The 13,599-nt window shown below is 28.6% G+C and overlaps 1 protein-coding gene across 1 annotated transcript; it reads right to left on the reverse strand.

The window, feature by feature from the left end:
- Positions 1-261: 261 nt before the first annotated feature.
- Positions 262-3,712, reverse strand: LOC132950212 (sepiapterin reductase-like). Its single transcript, XM_061021522.1, has 5 exons — positions 3,303-3,712; positions 2,705-3,139; positions 2,475-2,641; positions 752-978; positions 262-685 (listed from the first exon to the last, which is right to left on the reverse strand). Exons 2-5 carry the CDS (start codon positions 2,897-2,899, stop codon positions 495-497), a joined length of 780 nt encoding a protein of 259 aa, XP_060877505.1. The 5' UTR covers positions 2,900-3,139; positions 3,303-3,712; the 3' UTR covers positions 262-494.
- Positions 3,713-13,599: the final 9,887 nt, after the last annotated feature.

Raw genomic sequence — 13,599 nt, forward strand, 5'->3', positions numbered from 1 at the left:
TACATTTTAAGTTACCATACTCTGTTTCACGAGAGAACATACCGGTTCTCCGCATCCCCCTCCCCAGGTTACCCTGTTATCGAAACCAATTCCCCTATGGCAGGGTGTCGTGTGGGAATGCACATAAAAATCAATTTTGGTAGGGCTGTGGCATGTTCTCTTGTAGGATAGAGTATAGTATAATAAGTTATAGGCACAAATAATGCTTCACATTTGAAGGGGTGGAGGGGCTAGAGTTCAGTTCAATAAATCATATAGAAATGACAAGGTAATAATAAAATGTTTTTATTTTATCAGTGTAAGAAAACTGAACTATAAATATTTAATGGTATGTACTATGTAGTGTATAATAATATATTTTTAGATAAATATTCATTATCATATCTTTCTTCAACATAAATTAGTAATGATATAATAAATGAAACATATAATAAAATGAACTTAAAAACAATGATACATAAAATGTTAAAAAAACAGCTTCATATGGAATACAATTATCTATCGTAATAATCAACTCTACCACCAGTTTTATAACTTCTCATAGCTAATGTGTTAACTAGTTTTTGACAAGTGTCTTCTACTTTCACAATATATTGTTTTTGCTGTCCAGTTGTAAATTGTTCACGTACTACTTCATCTTTTGAATTCAAACTAATATTTGTATACATATCGGTCAACACGGGGCCTAAAATAAAGTGCAAATGATTTAATTTATTTAGAAATTAAAATATATCTAGAACAATTTTTTTACCTGGAGAATAGCTAAGAATGTTCAATGCAGGATTTTCTAAAGCTAATACGCGAAAATACATTTCTCTACTAGCTTTTCCAACACAATAATATCCAACTGATTTAAATGGTTCAATCCCTAATAATGAAGTAATATTGACAATACATCTTTCAGCTGTATCTGAATTGAACTTAGATAAAAATACACTTGTTAAACAGGTTACTGAATATAAATTCAACAACATGAATCTGGAAAAATAAAATATTTTTAATTTAGTACCATTGATTATTGTGTATTTTATAGCGGGCCTCGCTATGGTCATTATTTAAGTTACATTTAGGCAATTTCTAATCTTGTCATATCCACCCGGGATTTATGTGTTAGTTGTAAATGATTATTAGTGTGAGTGAAATTAATTGCGGGTATCCTCTCTTGTATGCGCATGGACAAATATATCAATAACTCGATAACCATATAAATTTCACTACATAAATTTTACAAAAACATACATTTGTTTTGACAAAATTAAAGGTAGTTAACGTTGTCTGATTTTAATCTTGAAAAAATATTTGAATTCAGCAGAAAAATGTCTTTAGATTGTACGAAACATTTTCCATTTTTAATATTAATTTTAATTTGAATAATTTTCAAGTTTTCAATTACAGTTCACAATAATATAAAATTTAGTTTTTACAAAGTGCTTCTATAGGATCTATAGACAATTTTCTGGTGAGTTCTAATTTTTTTTCAGAATTAAAATCGGACAACGTTAACTAATTTTAATTTTGTCAATACTTTAGGTCTTTACAGCTAAAATTGACGGCAGTATTGAGGCCCCTTAAGTTGAACACACTTAAATCTATATGTATAAAAGCCAAATACTGCTCACTCACTCATCGCTACATCTCATAAACTACAAAATGTAAGAACTTGAAACTTGGAATAGTGGTATCTCTAATGATCTAGAACACCATTACGCCGGATATTAAATAACGAATCGAACAGTTTTGATTGTAAAAAATTAGTATTTTAAATGAGAAACAAAGTTCACGGGGTCAGCTAGTATTTACTATATAAATTTCCTTTTTAATTAATTGATTTTATTATTTTAATACTTAAGAGGGAGCTACATCCGAATGGGTTCTCTCTGTCTTACAAACACATAACATAGTAAACTATACGTTCAGCAGATCATTTTTAGCTCCGTTAGTTTAATAACTAGAGTGAAATTAACCTCTTGTAAAATTTAGAAGTAAGAATATTATCTATACTCTGTTCCAAAAGAGAACATACCGGTCGGTGACCAATTTATGCCCGGCGGCGAGCATCCAATTTCCCATTGTTAGCGTGATCACGTGGTTCTCAACGCACCAATCGAATCATTCGACATGTGTGAAAGCGGTATGTTCTCTTTTGGAACAAAGTATAGTGAACCTCATATAGTTTTTTAATATTTTAATTTTAAAGCAAGTTATGAGTATTTTAAAATTGTAAATAGTTGGTGCATTTTAAAATACTCATAACTTGCTTTAAAATTAAAATCTAAAAAACCTAGGTTTACTAGAAAATAAACAATAATCTTACCTTTAAATTTTATAAGAGGTCATTCATTCTAATTTTTAAACTAACAGAGCTCAACATGATCTGCTGGGCATACAATATACTATGTTATGCGTTTGTAAGACAGAGAACGCATGCGGGTGTGGCACCATCCTAACTAATTAAAAAAAAAATGAATAATTACTTGTTCCACTCGTCAGGATCATTCATGTCAGCTGCAAGATGATCCAGATTACCAACTGACCCAGCATTATGAATTAATAAAAATAATTCGTACTTTGTTGAATCGATAGGTTCAACAATTTTTTCAAACATTGTTGCGTTGGAGTTATATAAATCCACGCTATAATACTAAAACACCAATACAATTTTGAATTTAATAGGTGATAAAAAAATATTGTTCTATATACTTACCTCTACCAAAATGTCACTGTTTTCTTTATTCACCATTTCTTTGGTTTTTTCCAGACCATTTGTATCTCTAGCCATAAGAACAATGGTTGACTCTGGGACTAAAAGTTTACCAATTTCTACAGCTAAACACTGTCCTATTCCTTTGCTAGCGCCAGTCAGAATGACACAAGTACGACGACTCCAAAACTCATTCATCTTGAGTATCTTGTTCAATCAGATGTTGGGTTTCAGTAGTAGACAACGGCTGTTCTGGATTGATCCAAGTGGAAAGACCTGAAGGTTGGGTGACTGTCTGCTCGTTTTCAAACACTATATTATCTGAATCCACCAAATATTCTAAACATGACTTGCGAGCTTCACACAGTTGATCGACAATTTGGCGGCGTTTTGTACTATCGGACTGTGAACTGTTCTTCAGTCTTTTCAGTTTATGCTCTATTGAACAATGAACATAGATGGTATCAATATCAAATAACCAGTTTATATTGTAATCTGATACAATGATTACATAACACTAATATTATTTTATATTATATAATAATGATACCCAACTTAAATGTCTTAAATATGTATACTGTATGGCAGAGAGACAACTCACCCAAACGCTGTAAGTATTCTTCTTTGTCGGGCAGTGGTTGGAATGATTGCTGGTCGGTGGCAAAATTGTTTTCAAATTGAAAATCAACAGCGTCTGTTGTCAACTGTGGCCAAGGATCTAATGTCTGCAATCCATTCGACGTACAAAAAGAGTTCATCATGAACAATGTCGCATTGTATAATACAGTGTACAGTCAACAAATGATGTTTACTTAATCAATGGTATTAATATTATTTTACTATTCAACTCTAAAGTTGAATAAAATCATAATATTATATTATTTCGATTTTCGAATCTGCGGATCTGCCCACCTAGTAATCAGTTTATATGACGTATCATGACAATTTAAATTGTGACGTAATGTGATTAGGCAATAGCCAATAGACAGTGGTAGTTGGCCGATTGCTGTAAATCGGTTGCTTTTAGGAAAATAGTTTGCTCAATGCTTATATTTTCATATTTTGTGGTGATAACAATATTGTGATAAGTGATAATTGATAACACAATTTGGAAATGAAATTTTAAATACTGTCATACCTAAAGAGCCTTTATATAATATATATTATATTATCTAGGCTCTCTAGTCAAATCTATCTGTACAAGTATGAAGTAGGTATTTAATAGCTTATAATATTTTATTTAGGTATTTAACATTTTAAGTTAAAATAATAAAATAATAATGAAAATTTATTAACAAGTACTTAAACTCTATAACTTTTATTATACACAGTAACAATCTACTGTTCTAAAATATGGACAACCAGTGGCGTACATACAGGGGGGGGGGGGGGGGGGGTCGGGTTCAAACCCCCCCCCCCAGGACCAAAAAAAAAAAAAAAATAATGTGATATTATTGATGAATTTCTTAACCGTGTATACACAAATATACGTCATAATAATATGACTATTGAGTAAACAGTAAACACTATACTTAACCAACAACGAAAAAAGATTTCATAACGAAATTATGGGTGCCGTATAATATGGTATATCAATCAAAATAGACATTATTTTGATCGTACACAGTTAGTTAGTTGCGTGCGGATATAAATACATATTAATATTGTTTTTATCTCGACCGACTCGATCAGACAACGGAGAAAAAACCGATTGCGTTATAATCGTTGAATTTCGCGTGAGTGACAATAATACGGTGAAATGAAAGTTTTTTTTTTTTTAACTCAGTTAAGTTAATATGCATACACATAAATATAGTATATATTGTATTTTTAAGTACAGAAGTTACCTATCACATAAGTAATAAGTAATAAATAATAATAAATAAGTATTATATATTTTAGTTGTCTTTCAAACAGATATTATTTGTGTACATCATAATACGATGAGTAGGTATTTTTAATTTTAATGTCTTAACTATCAACGTGAATACTGTTAATAATAATTTTTAATGATTTATTATCACATCATAATCATTATCATTCGATTTCGATATATTTTAGGTTTTGAAGGTAAAATAAATAGTAATCATGGCTGAAAAAAAACAATCGAAACTGCAATCTTTTTTTCGAAACCACCCTCAATAATGAATTCATTGTCAAATTCATTGAATGCAACTCAAACAGTTATAAGTTCCTCTAGTGGAACTCTTAATGGTCTAGCTATGCTCTCGATCAACAAAAATGATTCAATTACTCCTGATGAAGTGCTGGTTGAACTATCCAATAAAAAAAGGAGACTAGAATTTTTATTATAAATAATTAATAATATAATATTTATAATATTCTGTACTTACTATGTGCATATTAAATAATATTTAACTGCCATGAGTTACGTAAACCTTTGTATTTGTTTTGCTATTAATTTGCCTATTAATATTTATACGTGTAATGTGTTTGATTGTTAGGAGAATGGGTAGTTGCAAAGAGAAGGTTTTAGTGCTGGTTATTTTTTTTTTAAACCCCCCCCCCCCAGAGCAAATTTGAATGTACGCCACTGTGGACAACTACCTTAGATAATAACCAAATAATAATAAGATAATAATATAATAATATGATAAGTCATTACATATGAAAAACGATTCTGACGAACTTGCTAAGACGGTCTGTCAGGCGTCAGCCCGTCCTCTGTTCAGTGAAAGAACATACCGCGGCCCGACGAAAATTCTTCTGAATAGATCCGGATTTCGCCATGCGACACCCTACAATAGTGGAACCGGTCTCAGTGACTGAGTGTGTCACGTGGGGATGCGTAGAATTGGCGTTTTTTCTCTTTGGACAGGGTATATTTATTATTTTATGACACAATGATACATGATATATCTATTACCTATATACTATTATAGAAAATATGTATTTTACTACTATACTAATACCTATTAGTATAGTAGTAAAAGTAATATTACCTACTAGTACCTAGGTTAAATACATTTTGGCCGAAAACACTGCATTTATTATATTGTTAATATTCAATTATTATTATAACAGTGTATTATTATATTTTTATCATATATTATTGTTGTTATTATTATTATTATTGTATATTATTGTTATTAACTTTTGAGTCAGTACTGACTTACCATTAAACGAGTTTTCCTGATTAGATATAAAATATTGTTGGTAGTGTCCTAACCTAACCTATACAGTTTAATTTTTTGCACAGTTTTTGTAATTTTTATTTAAATGTTGACTGTATTATTTTTAGTTGAAAATATGAGTGCCATGTTTAAATGATAACAATTTGGAGGTAAGTGCCCATAAATACTTTTACTAGGTACTTATAATATTTTGAAATGTATTTTCACTTTTGAGACATAGGTAGTTTAAACAGGTACGTAGCCAGAAAATTTCTATTAGGGAGCCAACCATTTTGGGCCCTTGTGTCATTTTCCATAATTTATTATCAATGAAAAACTTGTAAAGCCTGTAGAGGGCTTCTATCTCCATACTCTTCTAGCCACATGGGCAAAAACCCATACCAAGAATCTTAATAATTTGAAATTAATCTGGTTGGTTAAAAAAAATAATTTTCATATAGTATTATAAGTGAATTTTTTAAGATATTTTAAGTTTAAATTTGGACGAAATGAGATATTTAAACGAATAACGATATTAGTTGTTATTTAGTTGTAATTCGAAAATATTTTTTGTGTAGATATGAAATTTTTACCTGTATAGTTATATTTTTTATATACACAATGGCATTTTAAAAATATTAAGATTAATAAAATTGTATTACTTATATTTTATACTACGAACCAATCCACACAGACAATCGCTAAGTCGATATTGACTCAAGAGTTAATAACAATATAGTATATTTATTATATTACGTTGTAAACTCGTATACATATTATAATAGTTAAATATTAATAATAATATAGTAAATAATATAATGTTTTTGGCAAAAATTAATTTAATCTATCGTATTTCATAGTAAAATAAATTTAGTAATATAGGTAAACATATCATCTTCGTTCAGAATCGTAAAATCGTTTTTTATAATAAGCAAATATGCAATGATTTATCATTGAGTTCATATTTAACACATATATTACAGTGATTTACTTAATGAAGAGGTACGCATTCGCCACCTACAACTATATACCAACATCAGATCGGTTGCCTACTTTACCCCTTTTTAAACTGAAATGTCATTAGGTAGTGCAATTTATAGCACATATTTTAGTATAAAAGCACCTTTAGATCAACATGGTTGTTATACCGATCATAAATAAATCCAAAATCATGCAATGTCATTAACATGTAATTTTATAATTAATTTTTACAGATGGATATTATAAATTAAGAAATCTTATTACAATTCCAGCTAAATTTGTACTTAAAACCTTTTATTTGCCAGTATAAGATATCTAGATTCTAGAAGTATCTTAATACTTATATTAGTTGTTAGGTACCTAATCTTTAACTATATGACAAACTTCCGATATTAATAAAAAAATAATAATATGAATAAATGGAGAGAATTAAATATTAAATATTAAAGTATTATAATAATAGATAGTGAATACTAAATATTGATAATGTATTATAATTTATAATCATAGGTAATCACTAATTCATTGAATCATGAATGAGAAAAGTGACATAGGATAAACTTGGGATCTAAAAATTAAAAAAACAAATTGTTACGTCAGTATACAATTTTTTTATTTATTTGTTATTTCAATAGGCGTTAAATATGATTTTCAATTTTGAAATTTACAATGAATTCGTAATTATAGTTTGCACGACAACTGCTTTTATATTATTTACATTCATGGCCGATGTCCTCAATGGTATAATGTCAAATTTGGATTGCTCGTGGTATAATATAATGCATAATAATTTACAGTCATAACAAAATATTGCCTATACTTTATTAACACAGGCGTTATTCCATATGTGTACGAAAAAGAAAAAGATTTGAATTACATTTTCGTTATTACTTATAAGTAATATATTATACAATATACAATATATTGTAATTATGAATGGTTATTATAGGTTTTGTCATAGAAATAGTTTATTTAAAAATAAAAACTGAAAAAACATAATTTAAGATTTTTATATTTGTATCTAAAATATTTATTTATTAAATACTGTAATGTTAATTAACTATATATTACAACACTCATGAAGTCATTTATTTTCATAGAAATTATTAGGTACTTGAAAATATTTTTGAGACATTTTTTTACGTAATAGAAATAGGTAAATCGTACATTTTATACGTAGTAAGTTTATGAATGTAAAACCCGTCCGTGGCAATTCCAATTGTGTAATTACAAAATTGTATTACGTAAAAACTGTTTTTGTAAACCGGAACAAAATTCAACAATTCAACAAATATTTATCATATAATGACCAAGTTATTATCATAAAATAGAGAAAATCATCATCAGAGACGAGCGTTTTTGTGTTTCTCATATCTCAATACAGTAATACCTAATTGTATTTGTTTATTGTGTACAATAAATTAAACAAGATACTTGAAAACAAATGTTTTATAAATTAAATAATTAAAAATAATTGAAATAATAATGAATAGCAAAACAATAATTTTGAAACAGTTAAAGAGTATACTGTGGCGAAAAAACTTTTTTTCGAATTAGAATAAATCTTTTTAACTTTAAGTACATTATTAAGCAGATGGTTTTCTTGACAATTTTAGTATATCTAAATCAAAATTTTAACGAGTAGTTCCTGAGTTATTGAAATGTATAAACTAAAGATATAGGAAATAAAAATGGTGTTACAAAAATAAAATGCTGGTAAGTGAGTAAGTCTCAGCTGTATATTAGGTGTCTTGTATCTAGAGAGTCACTGTAATAATGGATGTGTTAAATTTGAATTCAATGATATAAAATCATTGTATACGAAAATCGATTTTGAGCGAAGACGGTCAGCCTGTAATATTATCAAGTAAATTTAATGATATTTTTGAGGTTAAAGTAATTTATTTCACTATTATAGGGATTACTAGTTACTACTATAAAAAAGGTAAATATAAATTATCATATTAATCATTGGCTATAAAAATTGAACATTTTACAAAATAATTAGAAAATTTTCAAGATTTTGATAAATATTGTCAAAATTTGAACTTTGAATAAGTACTATTATTAACTACAAGTTATAAAAAAAATCATGCCAATGGATTTTTAATTTATCAACTCCTATTATAACTATTAATGAGAGGAACCCTGTATAAATAATTTTCAAGCTTTTTGACCCAACGAATACAATTTTATTGATATTTATAGAATAAAATATTTAAAAAATTTCAAATTTCAAATGTCTATAAATAACTCAAAACGAGTCAAAATATTTTGAAAATATTTTCATGTATATAAAATGATAAAATGAACATTTGATTAAATGTTTTAATACTTTTTGAATAACAACAAAATAAGAAAATCATTGAATGAGAATTTGTTAATTTACAAGTGAATATCCAATGTTTAATTCCAAACACTCGTGTAAAAATTGATTTGACTTTTTTTTGTTAAATGTAGGAAACCTTAAGTAGAATATTGTATAAGATTTCCAAAGCTTAGATATAAATAGATCATTTTTTTGAATTTCTTCCTTGAGATAATTTACTATTTATCGTGATAAATTTTGTCATGAATTTCTAATAACAACTTATGAGGAACGCTGAATTAAAATTTTATGTTTTTGGACCGAGAGAAAAATTTTGTATAGACAATATTTAAAAATCAATTAAGTTTTCTTATCCTATAAAATTCAAAATGAGTAGTAATATTTCAAAAATATTATGGTGCATATAGAAATTGATAATATAAACAATCAGTGAATATATACGGTTATTTTTTAGAGTTCCACTAAAAAACAAAATCGATTATTTTTTTCTTTTTTTTTTCGAAAACTAGTTTTTTGACACATTTAAAGTTATAGGGAACTTTTTACTTTTAAGTAGTTTTAATCCAACAAAGTATACCAATTAGATTAACTTTCCTAACGGCTACCAGAAAAGATTCTGTTAAAGCAAATCGAAGCAAATTTTTTTTTTGTGTGTCTGTCATCACTATTTAGGACAGTAAAAGTGCTTGGATTTTCTTCAACATTAACTTTTCTGATAGGAAAGTGAATCTAGTTGGTACTTTGGGGGGTCAAAGTAAATTTCCCAGTAGTTTTCAAAAGCGACGTGAAAAAAAAAAGAAAAATTTATAGCTGTTTACGGACATTGTCAGTTTTCAATTTTTTAGTTTTTTTTTCTATAAATATCAATAAAATTTTATCTGTTGAGTAAAAAAGCTTGAAAATTTAGTAGGAGGCTCCTAGGTTATTGTTTCAAAGGCAGATAAAAAAAAATTAAAAATCCTTAGTCACAGTTTTTATTTACAAGCATTTAAAGTTCAAATTTTGACAAAATACGGAAAAATCACGAAAATTAGCAAATTATTTTGAGTTCAGAATTCATAAAATTTTTTTTTTTTTAAATCTAAGATTTGAAAATGTAATATAAGATTACTCATAAGTTTGTCTACCTTTATCAAAAAAAAAATGCCTACAAGAAACTTAAATTAAATTTTTATGGGCGTCTGAAATTTATATTTTTACAATATTTGATATTCACTCGATTTCTCATGTAACAATTTTCTTATTTTATTGTAATTAAAAAACGAATGACTGTAGATACTTGAAAATTTCACTGAATGTTTATATTAGCATTTTCTATACACCATAAAATTTTGAAAATAATTTGACTCTTCTTGAACTGTTTATGAACATAGTCAGTTTTCAATTTTTTTAGTTTTTTTTTCTATAAATATCAATAAAATTGTATTTGTTGTGTAAAAAAGCGTGAAAATTTAATGCAAGGCTCCTGATATAATATTTCAATTGCAGTTGAAAAATATTAAAAATACATAGGCACAATTTTTTTTTATAAGCATTTAAAGTTCAAATTTTGACAACATTTATCAAATTTATAATTTATTAATTATTTTGTAGTTAAAAATGTATAAAATGTTTAACTTTTATGGCTAAGGATTGAAAATTTAAAACAAGGCTCCACGTAAATAGGTTATATATAAGTTACTTTATTCATAATAATATCATCAAATATACTTATTTCATAGACTCCTATCATAGGCTGACTGACCGCTTTCGAACAGAATCGTTTTTCTTATACAATGATATTATGTCATTGAATACAAATTTAACACCATCCATTGTACATCCACCCACTTTTACCTACTCTACAGCAGAGCGACATCCACTTTCCCGCTTTTATGTTGTATAACGTAAAACTGTTATAAAATATATTGTACAAATATACAGACGTAGTAGGTACGTACAGTAGGTATGTTTTGGGCACACTTATGCACGGGAAATTATGCAAAACTAGCAGCTTAAGTCATTTTTTATTTCATGGCCTAAAAAGTTGACACGAGTCGTGAAAATATTTTTACAAAAACAGTGGATCGCGAGTCAAAATGGTTGAACACTTCTAGTCAAAACCATAGAAACTAGAAGAGATGAAAAATATCTTTATATTAAAAAAATTCAAATTCATTAGGTTTATCTTTGACAAAAATTTAGATCTACTCCAAATTTCAATAAAAATTATTTTGGGCGTTAGTTTGAACCGTCCCCCGTCCAAGCAAAAAAAAATTTAAATAGTAGAGGAGCACCGTCCCCCTGCGCAATTTGAGCATTGAATTAAATTGTCAATGGTATTATAATTGAATTCAAGTTTAATAAAATCCATTGTATATTGACCCACTTGTAACCTACTGTACAGCAGAGTGACATCCACTTATCGGCTTTTTATGTTTTATAACGTAAAATTGTTATAAAATATATTGTACAAATATACAGACGTAGTATGTACAGTAGGTATGTATCAACAATAGATATGCCCAAATTAATTATTTTATAAAAATCCTTTTGCACTTATTTCATAGGAAGTATAATTTTTTATGTCTTCGCTTGTCACAATAATGTATAATATTATCTTTAGAACAATGTTTTTACTTTATCCGAAACAATATTTGGAAAATTTCTTATCAGAATCCACACAATATTTTGTTCCGCGACAATGTTTTTTCATCTTTGGAACATTTATGAAACATTTATGTTTCAATCGATTGTTCAATAGGCATTACGTAGGTATCAAACTGCAGTGTCCAGAGTACGATTTGTTTACTTGAGCCGTGTCACTTTTCGTGTTGCGTACTGTGACGAGACAAAAAAATCTAGACTTAGCATTTTAGACTGTCACATCAGGATAACTCGGCACCGTAGACGTTGTAATAAATTTTCGGGTGATCGATATTTGGCTGTATCGGAGCAAACCGAGCACGTGGCACGTCGACCGCACGATTGCACGTACGTCATAGGTTATAAAATAATAACTAAACAAAATAAAAAAATTGTGTCGAAAATCAAAAAAATTTTGGGTGAGGCGGAATTGCGGTTAGTCGGACGTTAAAACTGCTCCGGTGCGCGGTCGGTGACCACGTAGTGCACAGTGGAGCAATTTATGGGTATTGGTAAATAGGTCCTTCTTCCTGAAATCGTATATTGTATTACTGTCTTTCAACATGTAAATTTGAACACTAACCCTAGTCATATTACTATAGCTAGGGGTCTGCCGTACGGCTGGTCTGACGCCGACTACTGCGAGCGCCTCACGATTGTAACCAGTAGTTTGGTCGTATATATACATAGCACATCAACCCTAGTAATAACAAGTTAGAAACAGCCACCGTTATACTGTCTATAGCCGCGGGGACAGCTGCCTGGGACAACGTGCTCTGGTGGTGGCGTACCGTCACCACTGAATTTCTCGACTGATCACGCACCTCGGTAGAACGCAGTACCCTTACCGTTGCACATATTATGGGAGATTTGGTACCGACCGTCTTTAAAGTTTAAGGATTTTAATATTGTTAATTTCCTATGTATAATTGCATGTGGGCCGTGTACGTAGTAATAGTGTGTGACTGCGTCTAAAAGAATGAGCCGATCGCTCCTTTACGTGGTACCTAATACATACCAATAATGCTCTACATGAATATTAATTCTTTAGTTTTTTTTTTTAATATTGATAATTTGAATAAGTACGACTGTGAGTATTTTGACCATTTAAAATGTTTTTACCAGTGGCAAATACTGAGATGATAATATGCTATACAACGTATCAAAGATTTCGATACTATCAATGCACCAACGTTCTGCTACTTTTAAATACGTAATAATACTTTTTTCACTTAGTTTTTATAGTTTATTTACGTTTAAGACAAATAAGCGGTGGTAAATTACACATACTTTGGAATTTCCGATTTAATTTTTAGGACAATAAAAGTTCTTAGATTTTCATCAACAGTATCTTTTCTGAAAGTGAATCTAGTTGGTACTTTGGGGGGTCAAAAGCAAAATTTATCCAGTAGTTTTCAAAAGCGCCGTGAAAAACAAAAAAGAAAAATTAAGGAAACACGGGAATTTTTACACAAAATCTCTTTTTGAAAAAATCGATTTTGGTTTTTGGTGCAACTCTAAAACAAATGACCGTATTTTGACTGAATGTTTATATTAGCATTTTCTATACACCATAACATTTTCCAAATATTTTGAGCTGTTTACGGACATTTTCAGTTTTCATTTTTTTTAGTTTTTTTTTTCTTTAAATATCAATAAAATTTTATTTGTTGGTTAAAAAACTTAAAAATTTAATAGAATGCTCCTAGTAAATTATTTCAAAGGCAGATGAAAAAAATTAAAAACCCTTAGTCACAGTTTTTATTTATAAGCATTTAAAGTTCAAACCTTGACCAAATACTGAAAAATCACGAAAATTAACAAATTAT

This window comes from Metopolophium dirhodum, chromosome 8 (assembly GCF_019925205.1).
Source record: "Metopolophium dirhodum isolate CAU chromosome 8, ASM1992520v1, whole genome shotgun sequence".
In the NCBI taxonomy this organism is placed as follows: Eukaryota; Metazoa; Arthropoda; class Insecta; order Hemiptera; family Aphididae; genus Metopolophium; species Metopolophium dirhodum.